This window comes from Rhinolophus sinicus, linkage group LG04 (genome assembly GCF_036562045.2).
Source record: "Rhinolophus sinicus isolate RSC01 linkage group LG04, ASM3656204v1, whole genome shotgun sequence".
Classification (NCBI taxonomy): Eukaryota; Metazoa; Chordata; class Mammalia; order Chiroptera; family Rhinolophidae; genus Rhinolophus; species Rhinolophus sinicus.
The window spans coordinates 104,597,150-104,624,327 of record NC_133754.1 but is presented as its reverse complement, the minus strand read 5'-3'; the positions used below and the strand labels follow the sequence as shown (position 1 = coordinate 104,624,327).

The 27,178-nt window shown below is 44.3% G+C and overlaps 1 protein-coding gene across 5 annotated transcripts in view; it reads right to left on the bottom strand.

Moving 5' to 3' along the window:
* FGF9 (fibroblast growth factor 9) overlaps positions 1 to 26,950 on the bottom strand; it is a 184,523-nt gene extending 157,573 nt beyond the window's left edge. Inside the window, exons 1-2 of one of the 5 annotated variants that reach the window (XM_019715677.2) lie at positions 25,848 to 26,950; positions 16,854 to 16,957 (exon numbers count right to left, since the gene is read on the bottom strand). In XM_019715677.2, coding sequence (XP_019571236.1) covers positions 16,854 to 16,957; positions 25,848 to 26,124 — 381 coding nt within the window. In that variant the 5' untranslated portion in view covers positions 26,125 to 26,950. Of the gene's footprint in view, positions 1 to 16,853; positions 16,958 to 23,230; positions 23,884 to 25,847 lie in introns of those variants that run through there. The other 4 variants (XM_074330149.1, XM_074330150.1, XM_074330151.1 and 1 more) reach the window with 4 other exon arrangements.
* Between the last annotated feature and the right edge of the window lie 228 nt (positions 26,951 to 27,178).

Genomic DNA, 27,178 nt, shown 5'->3' with positions numbered 1-27,178 from the left:
CTAAGTGAAAACTAGGCCACTAGAAAGAAAAAAAAAAATTGTCTCAAAATCATATCTGGGAAGGAAATACTGAATTCTGCTCTAATGCATTGTTCATTCTGGCAAAAAAAAAATATTGTTTTATTCACAAAAATGGATGGCCATTCTTATACGTGTGTGTTCGGCATGGTTTGCTAATTCACCTACATTCAAATCATAGTTTGTCACTTGCTATCTGGGTGACCGTAAGGCAATAAGTAAACACTCACTGTCCTCATCTCTAAATAAGGACACTGCATAGACTAAATCAAATAGTATGGTAGAAGGTGCTCTCTAGGTGCTGCCCTCTTTGTCATCCAAGCTGGTACCTGATCCTTTGAAAACTGGCAATGTGCCTCTGCAGCATAAGCGGTGCTCTCGTTCCCCAAATCTGCAGAAAACCAACCATTCTGAGGATGCCTGCTATTGAGTAGATTACTAGCCAAATGATCCTTTGCATTTCCTTCATATGAATTACATTCTTTGGAGACTCTGCATACAGGACATGCCTGAATGTCCACCATCAAAGTCATCTGAGCAGACACACAGCACAACAAATGGCTAAGTCTGGTTGTGCTCGCTGCATGTTATGCTGTCCTGTTCCATAAACGCACAAGCTTATTCTGCCTGTTCAAAAGTTGCTCCCAGTGGCTACTGCAGCATGCCTGATGGAGACACGAAGGCCTCCCATGAACCACCAGGGTTGAGCTACCCGCCCCCGTACACCACTGACCCTCTCCTAAGGCTTTTCACACCCACTGAGGTGTTTTCCAAACTGGCATCTGCAGATCCCGGGGGAGACAAAGGATCTAATCTGGGGGCTACAGGTTTTCTACAGGAATGTTTTCACTTTGTCTTCTCATTTCATGAAAAAGCTATTAACAAATGAGCATTTCAAGGCCGTTCTGCCAACCAGCCAGGAGTGCAGTGTGCTTCAAATTACTCTCAGCGCCAAATCACGATGCGTTCACCCTCAGAGCTGAGAGGTGACAACATAATGGAATGTTATTCGGTCTCCCAATCACTCCAACAGGATGACATGGGGAGAACATCTTCCACAGGGGCCCTGGAGAACAGGTGTAGTGAGCTCAAGGCAGGCTGGGCCAGCTTGAGGGCCACCCCAACGTAAAGCAGTGTCTTAGCCTCAGTGAGATAACAGCAGCCACCTCAGTAAACCTATCAAGCCAGTGTGGCTTTTACTGGTCTTATAATTTAGTGTGGATTTTAATATAGTAAATATGTTTTGAATTGCAGTTGCCAGGGAGGCATAAGGAATTTGTGTTTGTACATATGCAAATAATATAATGAAAGCATTTAAGTCAACATGTGGTTCTAAGGACGTGATATACTTTACATTTTCTTCTTAAAGAGGTCGATATATTCCTTCAGTCTGGGACAGCTGGATCTACAGGGTCTCCCCACACTATGGAAACACCACTCAAGGAGCTTGTAGGCTCATGTATATCTACCCACAGAGACAGCTGCCTCAACGAATGGATTTTTTTAAGTTTATACATATTGGAATTGCAGTCAAAACTCACCACACCTTGGTTATTGATTACATGGATTCACATAAACGGGGCCTGATTGCGTCTCTGGAAATGTAACCACCAAATCCACTAGTAAACGCCTGTTTCACAAGCGTCTCTCTCAGGATGATAGTTGGGTTCCTGCAGGGCCCAGCTTGAGTCCCCGCTCTGCCACCTACAAGTTCTGGGCCTCTGGGCCTCTGAGCAAGTCACGCAAGCTCTCTCACTTTCAGTTTCAATAGTTAAATGGGATAACCCCTGTGGATACATGGGATGCTGTAAGCTGACATCCACATACGAAGTACTGTATCAATGCATGAAATTCAAATACTGCAGGACGGCATGTGCAGGGTCTGCCAGGCTGAGTAGCTGGGTCCCCAAACACCATATGCCAACTGCACAGACATGCACTGTTGGGCCTCCAAGAAACAGAAAGATTATAAAGACAGAGACTCAGACTCCAAAAAACATAATCTACTGGGTAAGACCAACATGAATTAAAATTCTGGGCAGAATGAAGTGACTGCTATAAAAGAGATACAAACCAGAAATCTGCATGTTGTCCTTTTGTATCAATTTTGCAGATTCCATGCTCAACTTACCTATATGATCACAATTTTAGTGATAGTGCTTTGTATTGATGAAAGGGTCAAATATCTATCCTCAAATGCAAGCTTTTTGAAGGAAATTAATTTTTTCATTGCATTTATTTTTAGTGAGGCATTTATCATAGTTAATTGTTCTTGATGTTTTGAAGTACCTTGATAACCCTCAGATAATTTAGATTAACACTCTAAAAGTAACTGAGCCTTACTTAGAGTCCCTTTGATAAGAACAAAAGTGACAGATATAAACTAACACTTTAATCCTGTAGCCAAGTATGCACGTGTGTGTGTATGTGTGTGTGCATGAGCGAGAGGGAGACAGAAAGACAGATAGAGAGAGACAGGTCTAATACCCTGCCCAAACTTCACCCAAGCAGGATATCCTAATCTTTACATTTGAAGGCTTATGTGCCCTAAGTTGTCAGCCCTTCCTTTCCCTAGACTCCTATTCATCCCTCAAGGCCCAGTTTAAATGTTACATCCAATTTGCCCAAGCAGTTATTTAAACACTCTTCTAGGCCCCAAGACATTCTTACATTCCTCTAACATAGTGCATTTTACATTACACTGAATTATTTATAAGTATATTTCTCCTACCAGATTTTTTTTTTTTTAATTAAATTTATTGGGGTGACAATTGTTAGTAAAATTACATAGATTTCAGGTGTACAATTCTGTATTACATCATCTATAAATCCCATTGTGTGTTCATCACCCAGAGTCACTTCTTCCATCACCATATATTCGATCCCCCTTACCCTCACCTCCCCCCCCACCCCCCTTACCCTCTGGCAACCACTAAACTATTGTCCGTGTCTATGAGTTTCTGTTTCTCATTTGTTTGTCTTGTTCTTTTGTTGTTTTTGGTTTATATACCACATATCAGTGAAATCACATGGTTCTCTGCTTTTTCTGTCTGACTTGTTTCGCTCAGCATTACTCTCTCAAGATCCATCCATGTTGTCACAAATGTTCCTATATCATCTTTTCTCACTGCCGAATAGTATTCCATTGTGTATATGTACCACAACTTCTTTATCCATTCATCTATCGAAGGACATTTTGGTTGTTTCCATGTCTTGGCCACCGTAAACAAAGCTGCAATAAACATTGGCGCACATGTGTCTTTATCTCTAAATGTTTTCAGATTTTTTGGATAGATACCCAGGAGAGGGATTGCTGGGTCATATGGCAATTCTATTCGTAATTCTTTGAGGAACCTCCACACTGCCTTCCATAACGGCTGCACCAGTCTGCATTCCCACCAACAGTGTATGAGGGTTCCTTTTTCTCCACAGCCTCTCCAACATTTGTTTCTATTTGTCTTGTTGATGATAGCCATTCTGACTGGGGTGAGGTGATATCTCATTGTGGTTTTGATTTGCATTTCTCTGATGATTAGTGATGTTGAGCATTTTTTCATATGTTTATTTGCCATTTGTATGTCCTCTTTGGAGAAATGTCTCTTCAAGTCCTCTGCCCATTTTTCAATTGGGTTGTTTGTTTTTTTGTTGTTGAGTTGCATGAGTTCCTTGTATATTCTGGATACTAGCCCTTATCGGAGGCACTGTTTGCAAAAATCTTCTCCCATTCAGTTGGTGGCCTCTTTATTTTGTCAATGGTTTCTTTTGCTGTGCAGAAGCTTTTAAGTTTCATATAGTCCCATTCGTTTATTTTAGCTTTTACTTCCATTGCCTTTGGAGTCAAGTTCATAAAATGCTCTTTGAACCCAAGGTCCATAAGTTTAGTACCTATGTTTTCTTCTATGCAGTTTATTGTGTCAGGTCTTATGCTTAAGTCTTTGATCCATTTTGAATTAACTTTGGTACATGGTGACAAATAGCAGTCCAGTTTCATTCTTTTGCACGTGGCTATCCAATTCTCCCAGCACCATTTATTGAAGAGGCTGTCTTTGCTCCATTGCATGTTTTTAGCTTCTTTGTCAAAAATTATCTGTCCATATTTATGTGGTTTTATTTCTGGGTTCTCAATTCTATTCCATTGGTCTATGTGTCTGTTTTTCTGCCAATACCATGCTGTTTTGATTATTGTGGCCCTGTAGTACAGGCCAAAGTCAGGAAGTGTGATACCTCCATTATAGTTCTTTTTTCTTAAGATTGCTTTGGCTATTCGGGGTCTTTTGTGGTTCCAAACAAATCTGATGATTTTTGTTCTATTTCTTTAAAATATGCCATTGGGATTTTGATGGGGATTGCATTGAATCTGTATATTGCTTTGGGTAATATGGCCATTTTAACTATGTTGATTCTTCCAATCCATGAGCACGGAATGTCTTTCCATTTCTTTGTGTCTTCTTCAATTTCTTTCAAAAATGTCTTATAGTTTTCAGCATATAGGTCTTTCACATCCTTGGTTAAGTTTATTCCTAGGTATTTTATTCTTTTTGCTGCAATTGCAAAAGGAATTGTTTTTTGTATTTCATTTCTGAGATTTCATTGTTAGTATATAGGAAGGCAATGGACTTTTGTGTGTTGATTTTGTAGCCAGCAACTTTACTGTATTCGTTGATTGTTTCTAATAGCTTTTTGGTGGAGTCTTTAGGGTTTTCTATATATAGCATCATGTCATCTGCAAAGAGTGACAATTTAACTTCTTCATTCCCAATTTGGATGCCATGTATTTCTTTCTCTTTCCTGATTGCTCTGGCAAGGACTTCCAACACTATGTTGAAAAGCAGAGGTGATAGTCCTGGACAGGACAGCCCTGTCGTGTTCCTGAACGTAGAGCAAAGCAAAGAGTTTCAGGTTTTCACCATTAATTATGAAATTAGCTGAGGGCTTGTCATATATGGCCTTTATTATGTTACAGTATTTTCCTTCTATACCCATTTTATTAAGTGTTTTAATCATAAATGGATGTTGTATCTTGTCAAATGCTTTTTCTGCATCAATTGATGTAATCATGATTTTTGTCCTTTACTTTGTTTATGTGATGTATCACATTGATGGATTTGCAGATGTTAAACCATCCTTGTGCCCCGGGGATGAACCCCACTTGGTCGTGATGAATAATCTTTTTAATGCATTGTTGTATTCGATTTGCTAGAATTTTATTTAGGATTTTTGCATCGGTATTCATTAGAGATATTGGTCTGTAGTTTTCTTTTTTGTGCTGTCCTTACCAGGTTTTGGTATCAGGGTAATGTTGGCCTCATAAAATGAGTTAGGGAGTACTGTCTCTTCTTCAATTTTTGGAAGAGTTTGTGCAGAATTGGTATTAGATCCTCTTTGAAGGTTTGGTAGAATTCACTAGTGAAGCCATCTGGTCCCGGACTTTTGCTTTTGGGAAGGTTTTGGATGACTGATTCAATTTAGTTACTGGTGATCGGTCTGTTTAGATTTTCCAGTTCTTCATGGTTCAGCCTTGGAAGGCTATATGTTTCTAAGAACTTGTCCATTTCTTCTAGGTTGTTGAATTTGGTGGCATATAGTCCTTCATAGTATTCTTGGATGATCCTTTGTATTTCTGTGGTGTCCGTGATAACTTCCCTTTTACGTTTCTGATTTTGTTAATCAGTGTCTTCTCTCTTTCTATCTTAGTAAGTCTAGCCAAGGGTTTGTCAATTTTGTTAATCTTTTCAAAGAACCAGCTCTTTGTCACATTAATTTTTTCTATTGTCTTTTTGTTCTCTATTTCATTTAGTTCTGCTCTAATTTTTATTATTTCCTTTCTTCTGCTGACCTTGGGTTTTACTTGTTCTTCTTTTTCTAGTTCTTTAAGGTGTAACATGAGGTTATTTATTTGGGAGTTTTCTTGTTTCTTGAGATAGGCCTGTAATGAGATAAATTTCCCTCTTAAAACTGCTTTCGCTGCATCCCCAAAATTTTGGTAGGATGTATTTTCATTGTCATTTGTTTCTATGTATCTTTTGATCTCTCCTCTAACTTCTTCTTTGACCCAGTCCTTCTTTAAAAGTATGTTGTTTAATCTCCATGTATTTGTGTTTTTTCCCTGCTTTCTTTTTACAGTTGATATCCAATTTCAAAGCCTTGTGATCAGAGAATATGCATGGTATGATTTCAATCTTCTTAAATTTGTTGAGACTGATTTTATGTCCCAATATATGGTCTATCCTTGAGAATGTTCCGTGTACACTAGAAAAGAATGTATAGTCTGATGTTTTAGGATGAAGTGCTCTATAAATGTCAATTATGTCCATTTCATCTAATGTGTCATTTAGGGCTACTATTTCGTTATTTATTTTCTGTTTGGATGATCTATCCATAGCTGTCAATGATGTATTTAAGTCCCCTAGTATAATTGTGTTTTGGTCAATTTCTCCCTTTAGTTCTGTTAGTAGTTGCTTGGTGTATTTCGGTGCTCCCTGATTGGGGGCATAAATATTGATGACTGTTATGTCTTCTTGTTGTACAGTCTCCTTCACCATTATGAAATGTCCATCTTTATCTCTTGTTATCTTTTTCACCTTGAAGTCTGTTTCATCTGATATCATTATGGCTACACCTGATTTTCTCTGGGTACCATTTGCTTGGAGTGTCAATTTCCACCCTTTCACTTTGAGTCTATGCTTGTCCTTGTAGCTGAGATGTGTCTCTTGGAGACAGCATATGGTTGGGTTTAGTTTTTGATCCAATCTGCTACTCTGTGCCTTTTTATTGGTGAGTTCAGTCCATTTACATTTAGGGTGATTATTGATATGTGAGGATTTCCTGTCATTCTATCTTTAGTTTTCTGGTAAGGCTGTGTCTCCATTGTTTCTTTGCCTTTTGTTGTTGTCTATTATTTCTGTGTGGTGGTATTCTATGATGTTTCCTCTGTTTCTTCTTTTATTTCAGTATATATTTCAATTCTGGATTTATTTTGAGTGGTTACCCTTAAGTTTATGTAAAAGAAAGTTTGATATTTAGAGTATTCCATTTTCTTCAGCACGCTTACTTTCTCCATTCCCATATTCCGGTTCAGGCCTTTACTCTACCCTTTTTGAGTTTTGGTTGCCACAAATTGTCCCTGTTGATGGTGGTCGAATAGCCTCCTTTAGTATTTCTTGTAGTGCAGGTCGTGTATTAGAAAATTCCCTCAGCTTCTGTATTTCTGGAAAGGTCTTTATTCCTCCTTCATATCTAAAGGATATCTTTGCTGGATATATTATTCTTGGCTCATGATTTCTCTCTTTCAATAGTTTGAATATTTGGTTCCACTTCCTCCTGGCTTGTAGAGTTTCTGCTGAAAAATCTGATGATAATCTAATGGGCTTTCCTTTGTATGTTACCGTCTTCTTTTCCCTGGCTGCCTTGAGGATTCTTTCTTTGTCGTTGATTTTAGACAGCTTCAATACAATGTGCCTTGGAGAAGGCCTGTTGGGATTGAGGTAACTAGGTGTTCTATTTGCTTCTTGGATTCGAGGGTCCAGTTCTGTCCACAAATTTGGGAAGTTCTCATCGACAATTTGTTTGAATATATTCTCTGTTCCTTCTCTCTTTCTTCTCCTTCTGGTATGCCCATTATTCTTATATTGCTCTTTCTGATGGAGTCAGAAAGTTCTTGTAGAGTTCTTTCATTTCTTTTAAGTCTCAAGTCTCTTTCTTCTTCTATCTGTGTCATTTCCAGGTTTCTATCTTCGATGTCACTGATTCTTTCCTCCATCTGGTCAACTCTACTACCTAAGCTGGTTATTTCATTCTTAATTTCTTCTATTGAGTTCTTAATCTCCAGAAATTCTATTTGGTTCTTTTTAAGATTTCAATCTTTTTCGTAAAATGCTCATGCTGTTCTTTGATTGAATTTCTGAGTCCATTTAACTGCCTATCTGTGTTTTCTTGTATCTCATTGAGTTTTTACAGAACTGCAATCTTGAATTCTCTGTCATTTAAGTCACATATTTCTGTATCTTTAAGTCCCTTCTCTGGAGATTTTTCACTTTCTTTCTGAGCTATCTTGTTGCCTTGGTTATTCATGGCGATTACTGGTTTACTATTTCTCTTCCTAGACATCTACAGGAGTGACTTCTGCAACAGGTTGATAGGAAGCGGTCTTTCTTTTGTTTGCCAGTACTTGTTGGTAGAATGTTTTATTATTTCTCCAACTGCAACTTATTTTTCTTCTCCCACACGGTAGTGCTATTTTCTCTGCACTATTCCAACTTCTCACACAATGGGGGGATTCCCTGGGAGACGGGCTTCTCCTCTATTTATAGTTCGTCTAGGTCACAGGGCGCAGTGTCCCGGGGGGTATGCGGAGAGCTTTTGATGTTCCAAAGCTCTTCCAGCTCCTGATTCAGAGCCCGTATGTTTCAGCAGTTCTGTTTACTCCTGCAGGGATCCGCCCAGCTAGGTGGGGTCAGGGGCGGGGTGAGTTGTGAGAGGTGGCCCAGAGCAATGGCGGCGACCACCACCACAGCCGGTCCTGCTTCCACAGGTCTCTCCCCTTTGCCGGAACTAGTTGGGCTGTGAATTTGTGTCTGCGGTACACAGTTCTCAAAATAGCAAATTTTCTGTTGTTTTGATCTGACACTACTACTGTTTCGCTTCTAGCACCGGGCAGGTGGGGGCGGGGCGAGCTCTGGGAGGGGAGGGAGGGGGCGGCTAGTCTCAGTGCCTAAGGCTCCGTTCTCTGCTCGGCAGTGCGGCTTAAACTACCGTTTTCAGCCTTTTTCCCTCAGTCTTTTCTCCGAGGTCTCTGCCGTGAGCGTTGGGTTCAGCCGTGTTATATGCTGTCCCCTCAGCCCCGTGGGCCACAAGCGGAGCCCTAGCAGTCCGAGTTCTTCCCTCTCCCGCAGCTGCGGTAGTTCCGGGAAGCAGCGAGCTCGGCGCACTGAGCGAGGTCTGCGTCCTGCGCCCGCGCGGCTCCGTCTCCGCGCACTTCTCCCTTTCCTCCTCCCTCCACTCGCGCGAATCTCCCACCTGTAGGTGATTTCAGTCGTCTCCTACCAGATTTTGAGGTATTTGTTGCATTGTTTTGTACTTAGCGCAGTACTAGGCACAAAGTAGGTATAAATGTTTGTAAATGAATGAGTGAATGAATGAATTAGCACATGATACAATAATTAAACTCCACCCCAGAGCTAGAATTACTCAGGTTTTCATTAAATCACATCATGATACACATTAGCAATATAGTTTTTCCTACTTTCACTTTCTAATAGGACATCAGAATCCTATACATATATTTTTCGGAAGAAATATTACTTCATTCACAACCAACCTTTTAGCTCTATTCCCAAGATAAACCTGGAGACAAAAAAAAAAAAACTACATAGATGAAAAAAGAAATAATCCCCATTTCCAAAATACACTTTAAATTAATTTTTGCTACAGTTACACATTCATTTACTTTATACAAGCAACTGCTATTTATACAGATCTCCTATATACCTTCTTTCTTAATAAGATAAGTCTTTTCAAGGTTTCCTCAATGTTGAGAAGCACACCTTCTCCACTTTAGTTTCCTGAGTTTCACACAACTTCACAGGTAAAAATTATTTAAGCTACAATTCTGAGTTTACTAATAGATTTAGAATTAGCACCTGTTTCTTTCCTTTCCTTCTCTGAGTCTCATCATAATGAAATGTGATATTTGGTTACTTCCCATTCCCAGGTGTAGTCACCACAGGCCCAGTGGGAACATGGTCCCTGGACACAGAGGAGCATGGACATCACACTCACTCTTCCCCTCTCTTGCATTAGGTACAGACCAGAGGGAAAGCCCAGGGAGCTCTCCTCCCAGCTATACATGCAGGAGCCAAATAGCTCACCGCACCATTTTGTGTGCACAGCAGCACCACAGACCAGGCACACACCACTCAAGAGTGAAGCTGGAAAATCCAAACCCTAAACTTTGGAGATACAGAATCGGAAGAGACATGGCAGACAGCTAAGTCAAGCTCATCATGTCACAGACGAAGAGAACAAAGGCCAGCATCTCTCTGGAGGCTGAGAAAGAGCAAGACCCAGGTCTCCAGACACCTGTGGCTGGGTTCTCACCACTGTACTATTTTTCTTTCCAGGCTCAGCTGGGTCTCCCTCGGGCTGGACACATCAGGGATAACACATCACTGTCCAATTCAGCCTGGGAACAGAAGACAGAGATTCTGCCTTCCAGCAGACTCCTAAGTATACACTGACCATACAAGCAAAGATACAGCAAGGTCCAAACCTGTATGTTTAATGAAGCACAGAAAGAAATCACAGTGTTTAATTCATTTCAATCCAAAGAGCATCAATGGAGCACCATCCACACACAAGGGTCATTGCTGTGTGTCAGGCATCATTAAAAAGAAGCAACTGGCACTCTGAGCTCCAGTGCTAGGGCAAAGGCTAGAAAAGTGCCAGGGACATAGGGGAGGAACTGAGTTGTCTGGCTTCAGAGCAAGGGCAAGAGGGGCTGCTTTCTCCCAGACAGATTGTTGCTTTGTTGAGCCCTTCCCCTTCCCAGTGTGCAGACACAGGCACCACAATAGCTCAGTCTCCATCAATCTGGCTAACACCGTTCACCCCACCCTGGTGATGTCCTGTGACCCCACCCCACCCAACTTGCATGGTGACCCAAGCTGCTTCCAGTGACTTTTCCATACAAATGGCTGTCTTGGCTTATGCTGCAGCTTTCCTAAAACCTCTCAAAGGTTCACAAACCCAAAGCAGCATCTGGCCTCAGTGTGTCCTGTACCTCAGCTAAGCAGCCCTAAGCCCAGTACTCACCACAGCTGGTCTCGGTATGTGGCTTGGCTTCTTGAGGCACCCCCAAGCCCAGCATGGGTGACAGCCATATTTGGATTGCTTTGAAGCTCATGCCTGGTGGCCCTGGGCAGGACACAGGTTGTGGCTGAACTTGGCCTGTGGTGGGGCCCCTCCCAGTGGCCCTGGGAACTGGCACACCAAGAGGCCAGCTTCAGACTCAGCCAGAGCATCACCCAGCAGCCTCCAAGAATGACACACCAAAAAGGCAGACTGGGCAGGCACCAGAGCCCTGCTAAAGTGAATCCTGCTCTGTAGGGACAGCCCTTGAACAACAGCTTCTCCACTGTAGTCATAGCCAGTCCTCACAACCAATCAGCCTGCGGGTCAATCCCTCCCTTGTCATGCCAACAGCAAACAAGGCTCAACTACAACAGAAGAGCACACACAAGGGACACACCTGGAGCACCGAGCTCAGGTGACCAGGGAGACTGGTCATGGCCCCACAGAACACCTACTATATGAGGCACCACTCTACTAAGACTGGGAGACATAGCAGCTCTACCTAAAACATGGAAACAAACCCACAGCAGGGCAGCCAAAATGAGGAGACAAAGAAACATGTCCCAAATGAATGATCAGAACAAAGCTCCAGAAAAAGAACTAAACAAAATCGAGCAATCTACCAGAAGCAGAGTTCAAAACACTGGTTATGAAGATGTGCAATGATCTCAGGGAGAACTTCAACAAAGAGATACAAAACATAAAATAAACGGAGATAGAAAACATAACCAAAATGAATACATTAGAGGGAATCACCAGTAGATTAGAGGAAGCAGAGGATCGAATCAGCAATTTATAAGATAAGGTAGCAGAAAACACCCAATCAGAACAGCAAAAAAGAAAAGAGAATCCAAAAACATGAGGAGAGGGCCTCTGAGACAACATCAATTCACATCATAGGTGTACCAGAAGGAGAAGAGAAAGAGAAAAGAATTGAAAACCTATTTGAAGACATAATGACTGAAAACTTCCCTAACCTGGTGAAGGAAATAGACATACAAGCCCAGAAAGTGCAGAGAGTCCCAAACAAGATGAAAACCAAAGAAGTCCACACCAAACACATCATAAGTAAAATGCCAAAGTTTAAAGACAGAGGGAATCTTAAAAGCAGCAAGAGAAAAGCAGTTAGTTACCTACAAGGGAGCTCCCATAAGACTGTCAGCTGATTTCTCAACAGAAACTTTGCAGACCAGAAGGGATATTCAAAGTGATGAAAAGCAAGGACCTACAACCAAGATTACCCAGCAAAGCTATCATTTAGAATCAAAGGACAGATAATTTTCCAAACAAGAAAAAGCTAAAGGAGTTAATAACCACCAAACCAATGTTACAAGTAATCTTAGAGGGACTTCTATAAGATGGGGGATGAGGGTGGGAAGATCAAAAATATAAATGGAATTGTAACAGCTATATACAATGTCAGAGGGGTAGTAGATTAGGGGAGAGGGTTTATCACCTTGTGAGGGTTGTAAATGTCTAACTATTACATTGTTTTGTACACCTGATACTAGTAACAAAAAATCCAACTTGAGTTAGCAAAAAAAAATAATATATATATATATATATATATATATATATATATATATATATATATAATGGCAACAACTACATGTCAGCAATTACTTTAAATGGATTAAACCCTCCAATCAAAAGACATAAGGGAGCTGAATGGATAAGAAAACAAGACCCTTACATATGCTGCCTACAGGAGACTCACTTCAGATCAAAAGATACACACAGACTAAAAGTAAAAGGACGGTAAAAGATGTTTCATGAAAATGGAAATGAAAAAAAAAAAAAATGCTAGGGTAGCAATACTTATACCAGACAAAATGGACTTTAGTGTATAGCAAGAGACGTAGAAGGACCCAGTAATCCTACTTCAGGGTGTTTATCTGAAGAAACCCAAAACACTACTTTGAGGGGACATGTGCATCCATATGTTCATTGCAGCATTGTTTACAGTGGCCAAGATGTGGAGGCAGCCTGGGTGTCTGTCGATGAATGAATGGATAAAGAAGAGGTGGTACATATATACAATGGAATATTGCTCAGCCAGGGAAGAGAATGAGTTCTTGCCATCTGCAGCAGCATGGATGAGCCTAAACGGTATTGTGCTGAGTGAAGTGTCAGACAGATAAAGACAGATGCAATGTGATTTCATTTATATGTGGGATCTAAACAACAAAATAAACAAACAAAACCGAAACAAACTCACAGATAAAGAGAACATTTTGATGGTTGCCAGATGGGAGGGGGTTGAGGAGGCAGGTGAAAAGGGGAAAGGATTAAGTAAAAATTGGTTGTTACACAGTAGTCATAGTATGTAGGGTATAGCATAAGGAATATAGTGAATAATATTGTAATAATTATCATGTCAGATGGGTACTAGATTTATTGAGGTGATCGATGGGAGGGCAGTTGGAGGACAGGGCAAAAAAGGTAAAGGCCTTAAGTATAAATTGGTAGTTACAAAACAGTCATGGGGATGTAAAGTACAGCATAGGGATTATAGTCAACAATATGGTAATAACTATGTACAGTGCCAGGAGGGTACTAGATTAGTCAGGGGGGGATCACTTCTCAAATTATACAAATGTGTGACTAACCACTATGCTGTACACCTGAAATTAATATAGAATAATGCTGACTATCAACTCTAACTGAAAAATTTGAAAAGGGGTAAAGGTGAAGGGGAATAAGAGGTCCAATTTCCAGGTATAAAACAAATAAGTCACAGGATGTAATGTACAACATGGGGAATGTAGTCAATAATATTGTGATAGCATGGTACGGTGTCAGGGGGTTGCTGGACTTATCATGGTGATGACTTCTTTAGGTATATAAATGTTGAATAACTATGGTGTACACCTGAACCTAATATAATATTGTATGTTACCTATATTTTAATAAATATCTTTTTTTTTAAAAGAAACACATGGTCCATGCCCTTTTGATACATTAGGGAATACAGAAATACAACTAACTACACTATAAACTGTACTGTTGCTTGTGTGATCAGGGAAATACAGACAAAGTATGACAGGGGCCCAGAGGAAAGCACCAGAGAGGCTAACCAGAAAAACCGGGGTTCAATTTAGAGGTGTGGTGAGGGCTTTGCAGAAGAGGCAATATCTTTATTGAATCTTAAAGAAAGAATGCTGCTTCCTCCCACAGAAAAGGCAGGAAAAAAGCATGCCACACAGAGGGGCTAACTTGACCACGTACCAACGAGACAGAACAGCAGCGAGACGGCTCAAATTACACGGGAAGAAAGGACAAGAGACAGACTGGCAGTGCTCTGTGACAGTACTGAGGGCTGCGGTAAGCATGGGGACACTGACCTTCAAAGGCAAGTGCGGGAGGGGTCTGAGCTGAGGGTTGGAAGGTACTTCTCCCGTGAGTGTGGAGGGTGGACTGGAGATGGGAGAATCAGGGTCACGCAGAGATGCCACATCGGACATTTTTCCACAAAGGAAATCAGAGTATGGAAAAGCAGTGTTCCTTATTCCTCGTTACACTCCTCCAAGCAGTGTCCAAGCATGAGGACACAGTTGGGAAGGTATGCACTTCTCAAGCACAAAAGGAAAAAGAGCTGTTTCTGCCTTTTCTCAGCTTGTCCCCTTTGCCTAGCCAGCATTCAGTGATTGGGACTGTCAGCTAGCTGTGCAACCATGTGGCCATGTGACAGTGTGACCACGTGACTGTGTCACTGTGTGGCCATGGAGTGAAAAGTCCACTCCTAGCCCCACTCTCAAGAAGGCAGTTGGGAGTCACAGAAAACCTGCCACGATGTGGTTCTCCAACTTCCTGCCCCTTGTCACCTTTTCAGGCAGTGCTCTCACTGATATTCACTGAGGGCCCGAGCCCTCACTCTGTCCCCAGCCTGTGCTACAGTCGAGGCCACACAGGCCAGAGGCAGCTGGATGAGAGGTGAGACAGGTAAAGAGGCCACTGAAAGAATCCAGAGGCACAGACAAGACTGACCTGGGACAACCAACAGGAGGCCCCTGTGCTGAACACAAAGTCGCATCTGCTCCTGGTCACCCAGCAGACCCCAGGGCTGTTGTGTGGCCATTTCATCTGAAAGACGGGTCGTCTCTCTACAGGGACAGGTATTCCAGAGGGGAGTGTAAGTGGGTCCGCGGAATGGGGAGCAGACAGTACAGCCTCTGTGTTTACTCAGTCATGGCACCCTTTACAAATGTTTACCTTATTGTGTTTTATAAAATAAAATAACACATATGAACTATATTTTACATTTACAATTTTTAAATAATTTAATATGCAATGCTGAAATCCAAACTCAAAAACATTTTTTTGGTGGTGGTATATGAGCAAGAGTTTGGAGACCATTGTGATAAAACAGTCCCTTCTACCCACCGAAGGTCAGACTGTGTCCTACACACAAAAACATTTTATTGAGTTCAGCTGTGACCGACTTAAATCCACATCACATACCTAAAAGTGAAAAAAAAAATTTGAGGGGATAACAAAAGGAGAACATCACTTTGTGTTTAAAACTTGAAGAGCTTCCTTACATTTTGTGCAATTGCAGTTAAAGTGTTGACAAAAATAATTTAGGAAATAAATAACTTTATCAAACCAAGAACTGTGTTTAAACAGCTAAACTCAATCCTAGGCTTAAAAACATATTTTTAAATACTATATTCTCTCAAGGAAGCACTTTCTTAAAAAGGCTTAACTATCTAACAAAATCAACCCATTTACATTCGTTTTACCAAGGCAGAAAACCATCCTTGTGTCACGTATCATTAAAAATGGTGTGTGCTATATTTAAATTACATAGGCCACAATTTACTGTTACCTGGAGTTTTTGAGTAAAAGTTTGATACTACCTCCAACCCTTGTATGTATATACACACACGCACACGCACGCACACACGCGCACACAAACACACACTGGTATAGAAATAGGAAAGGAAGATACCTAGGTATCTAGGAAATATTTCTCCTGCTCCTATGTGAACATGCTCTTCATTTTTCTGGACAGATGACTCCAGAACTTCTCTCACTCTGAGCTTCTTTTAATTTTCAACTTTTTGTAGATTCTAATCAAAGTTCTCATATTGCAGAGAATGTGGATTAAATTCCCATGTGACCACAAATGGGAAAGAAAAACTAAAGGTTGTTTTCACTACAAGTTTTGTGCTGAAAACTCAAGTTAGTATAGAGTAACTAGTCATCTACTATTCATACTCAGATGCTTAGCAAAAATGTATTGAGTGCCTACTGTGCACCATGAGCTGTGTTTTAGAAACTGTGCTGGCAGGAGTCTGCAGACACAAAGACTTAAAGTCCGTCCCCTCCTGGTAACGCAGAAGCAAGGGCTTCCTGCCTGTCCCTGAGCAGCTAGAATGTGCCTGGCACCGGGTTGGCACCATGAACACGTCACTGCCTACCCCACACCCCAAGCAGCTTGCAACCAGTGGAGATGGGAAGTGAGACAAGGAAAAAACGAAACTCGTAATACTCACAAATAATTACAATACTTTTATATTCTTATTCACATATAAGAATATCTAACAATAATTTCCATCTCCCTTCTCTCTCTACATAATGAAAATCGTATATAGCTCAGAGAAAGGGTTTCTGCTCCCTGCATGGTCTATTTCTAGTTTTAATTACAATGCCTAACAAAGCTTGGGAGAAGATAATTTCAACTCATTTCAAAAATAACTACCATTTAAAACAAGACGATGGGATTTTTCACACTTGTGAATTTTTTATGTTCTTGATAATGAAAATGGTTTGGCATATGAATAAAGCCTTTTTTTAGAAACTTTGGTCTAGTGAAGATCCGGGACTAATATCTACGAATAAAAATGAAAGAATTTGCTTCAAAACCTGAAAAGTCACACTCGCCTTCCAAACAGGCTGGGCTTCAGCTCCAGATATTTATAACCTGGAGAAAAAGCAGTTGGGCCCCAACGGGAGACACGGGTGTGGCGACTCACAGTACTTACCGATCCATACAGCTCCCCCTTCTCATTCATCCCCAGATAGAGTCCACTGTCCACGCCTCGGATGCTGACCAGGCCCACGGCTATACTGATAAATTCCAGAATGCCTAGGAGACAAAGGGCAGAGGCACAGGACGATCAGAGCACAGAGATGGCCTTGGAGTCTCAGCGTCACCAGACCTTCCCGGGAGGACACTGAGCCCAGCTCCCAAATTAGACAATCTCACACTCATTGAGGAAGTGTCATTTCTTAAAACCACTGCCCAAAAGAATTGATTTTTTTATAATAATGGTACAAAATACTTATCAACATGACACATAAACATTTTAAAAATAAGAAAGCTAGTATTTACATAGATATGCTGACAAGTGACATGACAGATAAACTAGTGCACATATTCTAATTAACCTAAGACAGTATAATTTAAAAGAAAAACTTCCAATTGTACTTCCAGTTTAGAAATGTGAAATTAAGTACTTGCGTATGGGTATAGGTCAGAAAAAATTCTAATCAGAGAATGACCTTATATCCTTCAAAATACAAATATGAGGTGCTAATGAAATACTTTGTTGGTTTATACAGAAAGTTATCCAGCTCTCTACTGTGTAACATTATTGAGCTCCATCTAGAAAACTAAAGTAGCCTGTACACATCCCAAATGTTTTTGCTTAAGCAAAGTATTGATTTTTGCTGTTTTTATCTAAACCTCACACAGACAATTAAGCAATTACAATAACACAAAGTTCTGGTTCCAAACAGCTCTTGAGTTAAAATAGTCACAGAATACTTTATCCCAAAAACAAGTCAACAAAATGATCTTTTATTTCCTCCTTTCTGCTTGCTTACCTCACTAAGAATAACAATACCTACGCTGGGCATAAATCTAGAATTTTATGGCCATACAACAGCAGCTTCAATTTCTCTATATTGTCGTTCTAACATGATTGCCCAGCAGGATATTTGGGACAATGCTAATCTTACTTGCAATGAGCCATTTTCTCAATTTTGTTATAAATTGCCAGGCTTTATGTAGACCTTGAGTTAATGCATACCAAATAATGAGTTCTTGTTTTTTTTAAAAATTTTCAAATATTGAAAAATTTACTTACATTTTAGTTTAGAAGAAAACTAAAGATAACATGAGGCTATAGTCAGTCTCATGTGACTAATCAAGAAGCACTTACGTGGATTTTTAAACAATTAATTTTGCAACTCTCACAAAATAGACTAAAAAGAAGACACGACAAACACATGGTGATAGAAAAAGACTAGACTCTGGGTGGTGAGCACATGATGCGATATACAGATGATGTATTTTAGAATTGTACTCCTGAAACTTACATAATGTTATTAACCAAAGTTACGCCAATAAATTTAATTAAAAAATTAAAAAAGACATGAACTACATAAATATAATAAAGCAAAAGTTTCCAAGGTGATGTAAAAAAGAAAAGATATTTCTTCTAAAGGATATTTCTTCCTAATTGTTTTGTAAGCACAAAATACAACAAATACCTGTGTTTACAGTTCACAGAGTATCTATCTGGACCTGCAACACTATTTATTTTTATAGAATGTGAAATGTTGTTTGGAAAAATATAAAGAAAACCTACAAATTACGTTTTAGATCTGATAACCTATAACGGAAGATACATCAAAAATAACCAAGTTTATCACTAGCCTTTCCTACTCACAAAGCTAATGGAAAGATAAATAAGGCAATATTTCCATGAGACTCATTTCACCCTGATTGATGTAATCAGTTTATTTCATTGTACTACTTCTTACTCCTAGGGTTGAAAATAATTAATATTGTACAATTAATTACCATTAGGAGTCACATACATGTGAATCTCTTCTTAGCTACCTGAAAGCACACCACAATCAATATAGGTCAGCGTTATCCCAAAATTTGTGTCAGGAATTCATTAATGTCCAATAGTCACAAAATGAAAGACAGGAAGCATTCAGCCCCCTTCGAGATCTGAGCAATAGGTAAACCATGTCAACAGGGAAAGGCTTAATCACAAAGACTAAAAGATACTCGAATCTTCTGAGAGGATATTGGATGACCCTTCTGTCTTCCATAGACATGAGGCAGCTCTGAGAACTAATAATGTATGTCAGCTAGTGACCATCGGGCCCAACAAGGAATGGTGTCTGTGACCTCACAGACCCATGTGACCACTGGTCACTGAGCATCAAGAACAATGGCAGTCTAGTAGCAGACATGCTTGGGCATTTAACTGAGCCCAGAGGGGCCTCCTCTCGTGCAATCATCAGGCATTAAAATATTTTAATCTCGTTTACAAATGGGAACACAGAGATTTAGGGATGTTAAACAGCTTCCCCCAAGCAGACTCCAAAGCCTATCTCATCTATTACACATATCTTACCATCGGTATTACTATTTGTCATGTATCCAGGATTTCTGTGCCATTTTGATATCATTATTACATGACTATAGATGAGAAGATGTTGCCTAGATGGGACCCACAGACCCCGTGGGCAGGACTAGGAGCAGCAGAGAGAAGGAAGAATAGGTAAGCAGTGGGACTGCCTGTGTCCTCGTGCAGGGCTTGGAAAGGCAGACACCTCATGTGTCTGTGGACTATTTACTCGAATTGTTTATGTGCACATAGCACACAGCTTCTTCTGCCAAAGGACTTAAGTTCCAAAATTATTATTATATACTTTGGAAATCAAAGTATTTAAAATATATAACTTGTTTCTTTTTCTGACATCAAGATAGCTAATTCACTGCATGGACTTTTCAGTCAAAAAACGATTATAGACTGACTATTCTAAGGCAAGCACCATGGCATGTGTTGTATATATAAAGATGAATAAGGTATAGCCTATGCCCTGTACCGTCAAAGCCTCCCCATCCGGTGGGAGGAAGGATGAATAAACAGATAAATATGATAATGTGATGAATGCAGTGAGAGGGACCTGTTTAGGGGACTGTCAGTGTCCCAAGATGGGTTTGGGAAGGGGAGTCAGAGGGGGCTTCCTGAAAGAAACAGGACATGAGACAAGCCCCCGAGGGGCTCACCAAGTGAGAAGGAATTACCTATCTAGTGACCCCAGGTGAAAAGATTTCATCACCTCAAACACCATCCATATATCTACAGCTCCTTGAAGAGAGAGTCCTCAAAAGAACGGCCCAGCTTTTCATGAGGTCACCTCAGTGATCTGAGGGCAAACGGAACACCCAAATGTCTGAGTTACAGCCATTCCTTCAGGTCAGAAAGACCTGACAACAAGATCTACACACACAGACACACACACACACACACACACACACACACACACACACGCCCCTGCCCAGTCTGAAATCCTTACCATTCCTGGTGCCATCTTGTCCCCAGTGAACTCTGTAACCTCAAGCAGGTCAACTAACTGGGCCTGAGCCAGAGCCAAAAACGTGCTTCCAACTGTACTCATTCAACCCACTCCCCATCATATGTTTATACAAGTGCAATACAGAGGGGTGCCAGCTCAATAACAGCCCATGAGAAGGCTTCCTGTGTGGAAACATTTAAATATTTAATGACCAACAGGAAGGAAGGGGACAAAGGAAAGAGGAAGGGAAAGAAGAAAGAAAAGCAGGGGGAAGGGAATGGTGGGATTGTGCCTAAAGTTAAAACTGTGGCCGTCTCATGTGTACCCTGGTGGCTCTCTCTCCTCTTAGGCAAACACCCTAGGCATCCTCAGTTCAGACAGGCTCAGTAAAGGGTACTACTGATGGAGTGACCTGGGAAGCACAGGGTTAGTGCCTAGTATCATTTGGCAATTCCCTTCCACAGCAGCCAACAGTTTCCACTGGGCCCCGGGGGCTTTGGTGGGGTCCTGGATCATCCCTGGTCCACCAGAAGCCAGGTCAGTTCCTGAGACCACATCAGGAAAAGGACCACACTAGAACTTCACTAGGTATCAGTGGTCAGCCCCAGAGCTCTGTTCAAATGGACCAATGAACAGAAAGCTGGCCCAGCACCCATGAGGCCCCTGTCCTGGGCCTTACCGCCACAGCCATAAGAAGGCCACCCCGGAATGCAGACTGGTGCAGCCGTTATGGAAGGCAGTGTGGAGGTTCCTCAAAGAATTACGAATAGAATTGCCGTATGACCCAGCAATCCCTCTCCTGGGTATCTACCCAAAAAATCTGAAAACATTTAGAGATAAAGACACGTGTGCGCCAATGTTCATTGCAGCTTTGTTTACGGTGGCCAAGACATGGAAACAACCAAAATGTCCTTCGATAGATGAATGGATAAAGAAGTTGTGGTACATATACACAATGGAATACTATTCGGCAGTGAGAAAAGATGATATAGGAACATTTGTGACAACATGGATGCATCTTGAGAGAGTAATGCTGAGCGAAACAAGTCAGACAGAAAAAAGCAGAGAACCATGTGATTTCACTGATATGTGGTATATAAACCAAAAACAACAAAAGAACAAGACAAACAAATGAGAAACAGAAACTCATAGACACGGACAATAGTTTAGTGGTTGCCAGAGGGTAAGGGGGGTGGGGGGGGGAGGTGAGGGTAAGGGGGATCGAATATATGGTGATGGAAGAACTGACTCTGGGTGATGAACACACAATGGGATTTATAGATGATGTAATACAGAATTGTACACCTGAAATCTATGTAATTTTACTAACAATTGTCACCCCAATAAATTTAATTAAAAAAAAAAAAGAAGGCCACCCCGGGAAGAGGAGGGCTGGCTGAAGCTGCTCCACTCTAGCCCAAAAGCCCCCAAAAGCTAACAGCACTGCTTTCTTCAGAGGACAAGAATGTAGGCAGACTGGAGAGAGGCTTTCCAAAACACATGGAACCCCCTCCTACAGAGTCCCCTGCTCACCCAGAGAAGGCCACACCAGGGCTGCCCAAGTATTCATCTCAGCCTCCACCGGGCAAGTCCAGTCTGCAGCAACTGGAGCAAATCTCAGAGGTACTTAAGAATGACTGAATGGGAGTTATAACCCCACCAATTTTGCAAGAATCAGGACCAGTCTTGCAAGCAGCTCTTTAAATACGCAGTCATTCCCTTAATGAGCCGCTCGAGAGCCAGATACATGGAACAGTTTTCTGAAGCTCAAAACCCTGCAAATAAGATTGATTTAAACTTTTGTTTTAAATCATGTTCCTCCCCTCTCATACAACTTCCACCTGACAACTGGACCGTTTAAACCGGCAGCTAGAGTTTGAGCGTTCACCTGGGGTCTTTGCAGAGCCACCACTGGAGGCCAAGAGGCACAGCCCAAGAAGCAGGCCATTTTTCTGCCAAGGCCAGGGTCAACTGCCCAGGCTCCCCTGTGCAAGAGAAATAGCGGGTCAGGCCCAAAGGCGATTTTCTTCTTGTACATGACCATTTCCTCAATTGATGTTCGTTTCGCTTTTTTCTGTCTAGCAACTGCTTTAAAAAAGAAAAAAACAAGTGAAAGGAAATATCTCTCTCCCCCAGCCTGTACCCCAGAGACACAATCCCAAATTCCTTTTCTCCACACTATCGCTCCCAAAGGGAAAAACACTGGGCTCCCTCAATGTCCCACCTAAGTTGTCACGGCCCCAGCTTCTGCTGGGTCGACGGTAAGATCCCCGCCCCCACGTTCCCTGCACAGCCGCTGTGTCACTGTCAGGCTCGCCCTCAGCCGCAGTCACCTGCGGCGGCATGGGGGTGGGGTGGGGGTCACTTTTCCAGCACGTTTCCTCCTGCCGGTTTATTTTAGGTGGAAAATGCGCTTTCTGTGGTTATCAAGGTGTAAACTCAGCCCTTCCCTACCCACAACTACTCTTTCCCAGAGACTGGGAGGAGAAACTGAGGGTGAGGAAGGCGATCCCAGCGGGGAGAATAGAGGGAGGGGGACCGAGGTGAGGCGGCCGCAGGGAGCCGCGCGCCAGGTGTGACGCGCTGCCGCAGCCCCCAGCCCCGCCCGCCGCCCGTCTGCCCGTCCTCCCGCCCGCGCGCGCGCCGGGTCCTAGCGCCGCCGACTCCTCCGGGAGGGGCTGCGCAGCGAGGGCAGGAGGCGCCCGACGCGCGCACAGAGCTGCAGAGGTTGCTAATATTGGGACCTGCCGCAGCGATAGCAGCAGGAGACCGCGGCACTGCTGTCACCCCGGGGGCCGTTCTCACTGCAGCCGGATGAAAGACTTAAATAACCCTCCTTCCCCACCCCCACTGCGTACAGCCACCCACTCAGCCACATTCAAGCCAGGGAGAGTGGCACCGCAGAGCTCCAGGCGAGCCCTTCCCCCGCCGCGGGCTCCCGGCCCACCCTCGAGCTCTGGGCTCCGCGCCCCCTGCCCCTGACCCTGGCCGGGCCTCTGCTCCCCTCCCTCCAACCCACACTGCCCCTACCAACCCGGCCAACAGTGCCAAGCGAGTCTAAGCAGTAGAGATGTCACTTCCTTGACGACACCTTTCTCCAACCTCCAGGATTGGGGGGTGGGGAGTGACGAGGTCTCGTTTTTTGTTGTTGTTTTATGGTCTTTATTAAGCCGCTGTAGCAGGAGTCCTTGTCGGTTGACCCCAGAACGCGCCTTTGGGTTCTCCCCACCCTCGCGGTCCCCACCTTCCCTTCCTTGCATCCTCCCTCTCCCCGTGGCAGTTGCTGGATTTACTCGACTGCGTGCAGCAAACGTCCTACCCTAAAGGTGACTGCATTAAAATAATAATAAAAAGCTTGGGGTGGAGGATCCCCACCGATACATCTCACAGTCGCTCCACGCCGGGCCCCGGCGGTTCCGAGGGTCCGTCACCCACCGGGCTCGGCCAATTTACACAATGAGGCCGACCATGGCCCTGGCCCAGGCCAGCCCGGTGCAGCCCCGCCGCGCGCCCGGGGCTCCCCGCTCCGAAAGGGCGGCCCACCCCCGGCGGTGGAAAGCGGGCCGCGAACTGCGAGCTGGGCTTTGGGAAAGCGGTTAACAATAGCCCGCCGCCCCTCGCCGGCCTCCGCCCGCCTTTGTCAGGCGACCCATTCCCTGCTGCTCGGCCTTGCCGGGCCGGGGCCCGACCCACCTCCCGGACCCAGCGACTCTCCGAGCCCCGGCTGTGCGCTTCAGAAAAGGGGAGAACGGTCCGGGATGGGACGGGGGTTGGTCAGGGTCCGACCTCCAGCTTGTCCTCAGTCCCCGCCACCAACTCTCCCGCCGCGGCGCGCGCCTCCAGTGGTTCCCACACCGAAAACAACCGCGCAGGCAGGGCGGCGGCTGTCAGCCTCGCGGACCCACTCACACAAAGAGAAACGAAGGAGCTCAACTTGGGCCAAAAAACCTAATTCCCCAAACGCGGCCATCAGTGTGGCAGCCCCCGCCCGTAGCCCCGGGCCAAGAGTCGGGAATCCCGCAGTACCGCAGGGCGCAGCAGCCTAGGAAAAGGAGAGTGACACGGAGCGCGTTAGGACCGCGCGGAGCCGGCCGGGCGGCCGCCGAGAGCGCCCCGGGCCGGGTCTGCGGAGCCGGCACCTGCCGGCCGGGAGCGCGAGGACCCGGCTCCGCCACCCAGCTCAGAGGCCCCAGCCCACGCCGTTCGGCCCCGCGGGCGCGGCCCCGACGCCAGGGCGGCGAGCGCAACCCGAACACTCTAGCGGTCCCACCCATTGCGCCCACCGCTCGCGTCCTGGTACGAACGCTAGGCATGGTGGCAGCCCCTACAGTGGCCCCAGCGCAGCACTTGTAGTCAAGTTTAGTCTTCGCTGTGCCACTACCGGAGCTGTGTTCACTTGGGGCGAGGGCGGGTATGTTTCAACTGAATAATTGCAAAGCCAAGAGTTACCCCCCCCTTTTTTTAAGCCAGAAATATTTGCACTAGTAGGTTCAGTTTGGGGTTGAGGGTCGGTGGGGAGCAAAAGGAGAAAATGCTGGGCCACCCCATCTCAGGCCTGCCGCCTCCTCGCCTTCTGGCCTCATCCGCAGCCCCGCGAACCTAAACAGATAGTTTAGACTGTGGTCAACATCTGGCACGAAAGCATGAGGAAGAAAATCACCGCAGGACTTTGTTTTTTACGACCCAGTTTAAATGTTGTCAGGTGGGTCCACTCAGAAGTTAACTCCTTCCAACAGTCTGGTTGCTCAAACTGCCGCTTTTCATTTTATTTTTTTATTTTTTTGTGAAAGGAAAGAAAAAAAAACCCAGAGTCCCCCACGGGGACTCTGCTGGCTGACCGGGTGCCGCTGGGCTCAGGGTGGCCTAGCGGGCACGTGTGTGCAGGCATGAAAGGGGACGGTCACTAGCCCTCGGGTCTGCAGCCTCAATGCTGAGTCACAAGTACCCTCCTCGGAAAGTGAAATCCTCAGAATTGAATGCCCTTTAGAATTAGCTCGCACCTTTTGCACGCGCGCACACACTCACACCGGAGAGCCACCGAGGAACCCCACGCAGGCTGCACACTACGAAAATTACAGAGCATAAGTAACAACTTGACGGCTGGAAGGACAAGCGCCTCAAAAGAGCGTCCTGTCCCTTCCCAAGTCTAAAATGTGACTTGAGTCCTCATCCCCACGGAACCCTCACGGTGGGAATCAACTATACGCTTCATGTACAATTCAAGCAGGATACTTTTTAGAGGAAAGAGGAAGGGGCAAAAACTTGTTTTGGGCACAAGATGATAACCTCTGCCTTCAGGAAAATGCATTTTTAAGTTCTCAGCAGTTAATCATTAAAGCTTTAAACTCAGTCCATTCAAAAGAAACTTCCTAAACCTGATCTCCCCGGGTATCTAATGCAAAGAAACGAGGGACTTGTGTTATATTTATAAACCATGCCCTCCTTTAAAAGGGGGGGTCATGTAGACTTACCACGATGCCAGTCGCAGATCTGCAATTCCGGAGGCCCTTTTTTTTAAGCTGGCGAAACAGAGACAGAGACACAGAGAGAAGGAGAGACACCTTCCGCACCCCCGCCCGGACACCCCTTCTTGGCTGTTATAATCCTGACATGTCACGGCACGGATACTAAAGGGTTAATGGTACACCTACCGAAGCGGCTGTGGTCTTTCCTGGTTCCCTGGATAGTACCATTGGGGAAGATTTCCAAGTGAAATCCAGTCCTGCAGTACAGCTGCCTCCGCCTGAGAATCCCCTTTAAATGATCCAAGTCCGTGACTGCCGGTCCCCGGGGAAGCCCCCCTGCTTCGGACTGACCCAGGTGGTCACTTAACAAGACCGGGCTGTCCACCGGCAACACCGGCACATTCCCAAACGGTACCGCATCCTGCACACCGAAATAGTTCCCAACTTCACCTATGGGAGCCATCAGAAGGCTGGGCTGTTGGAGCACAGGAATAAACAATAATGATGGTGCCAACCCGGGAGATATTCGGCGAGGTATATCCAACTCCCCTCCCTTACTGCGGTTGCAGAAAGAGGGAAAAAAAGGTTCTTTTCTTCAATCCATGAAATGCATAAATAAAAGTAATCTGCTGTTTCACTGGCACAGGTTCAAGGTCAAACCACTAACAGTCTAAGAAACCCTCGCTTTATACTCACACACTGACATACTGATAAACATATCTAGTATGTATCTCTACTGACAGAGCCCCAGCTCCTAGCAGACAAGCATGTCTTCATCCCAGCCGGCCGTCATAAGGGAAAAAATCCGTAGTTTCTCCATTTGGTTTCCAGATCAGAATGACCATAGCAACTTCAATGCCTAGGCGTTATTACAGGATTTTTAAGATGCACGGGCTACGTCAGAATCCACGGGTCCTGACTCGGGGAAGGCATGCGCCGTTTTTACTCTAACCGACTCTGCAGACATCAGCAGGAATCCTTCCAGGGGGAGAAAAAAAATCTTACGTTGGTGGCGGCGAAGAATCTCCCCTCCCGGTTCCCCCCTCCAAAAAAATCAATAACAATAATAAAACAAAAAGGAGGAGAAAACTTTAGGCGTCCAAAGCTAGGATCCAGAGTTGTGCAGCGGCTCGGCGGAGGTCCATTGGCTTAGCAAGGGCGGCAAGCGGCGAGCGAGGGAGCAGCGTCCGGGGCTCGCGTGCGCTCTGCGGCCGCGAACAGGTGTTGCCGCGCCGGCTCCAGCCTGGTGGCGGGCGGAGCGCTCGTCCTGCGCAGCCCCGCCGGCGCGCCGAGTGGCGCAGCAGCGGCATTGGGCCGGGTTTAAGGTAGCGCGGCGCCGCCCGCGCGGCCCGCGGTCCTAGCGCCCGCCCATTCGCCGCGCCGTGCTGCGGCAGGCCCGCAGACAGTCGGGTGCGACCTTCGGGGACAGCCGGGGACCCGCATTACAAAGAGAGACGCCCCGACCCTGGCTGGAGGGACAAGTCCTGAGACCACGCAGAAATGGAGCCTGGACCCTG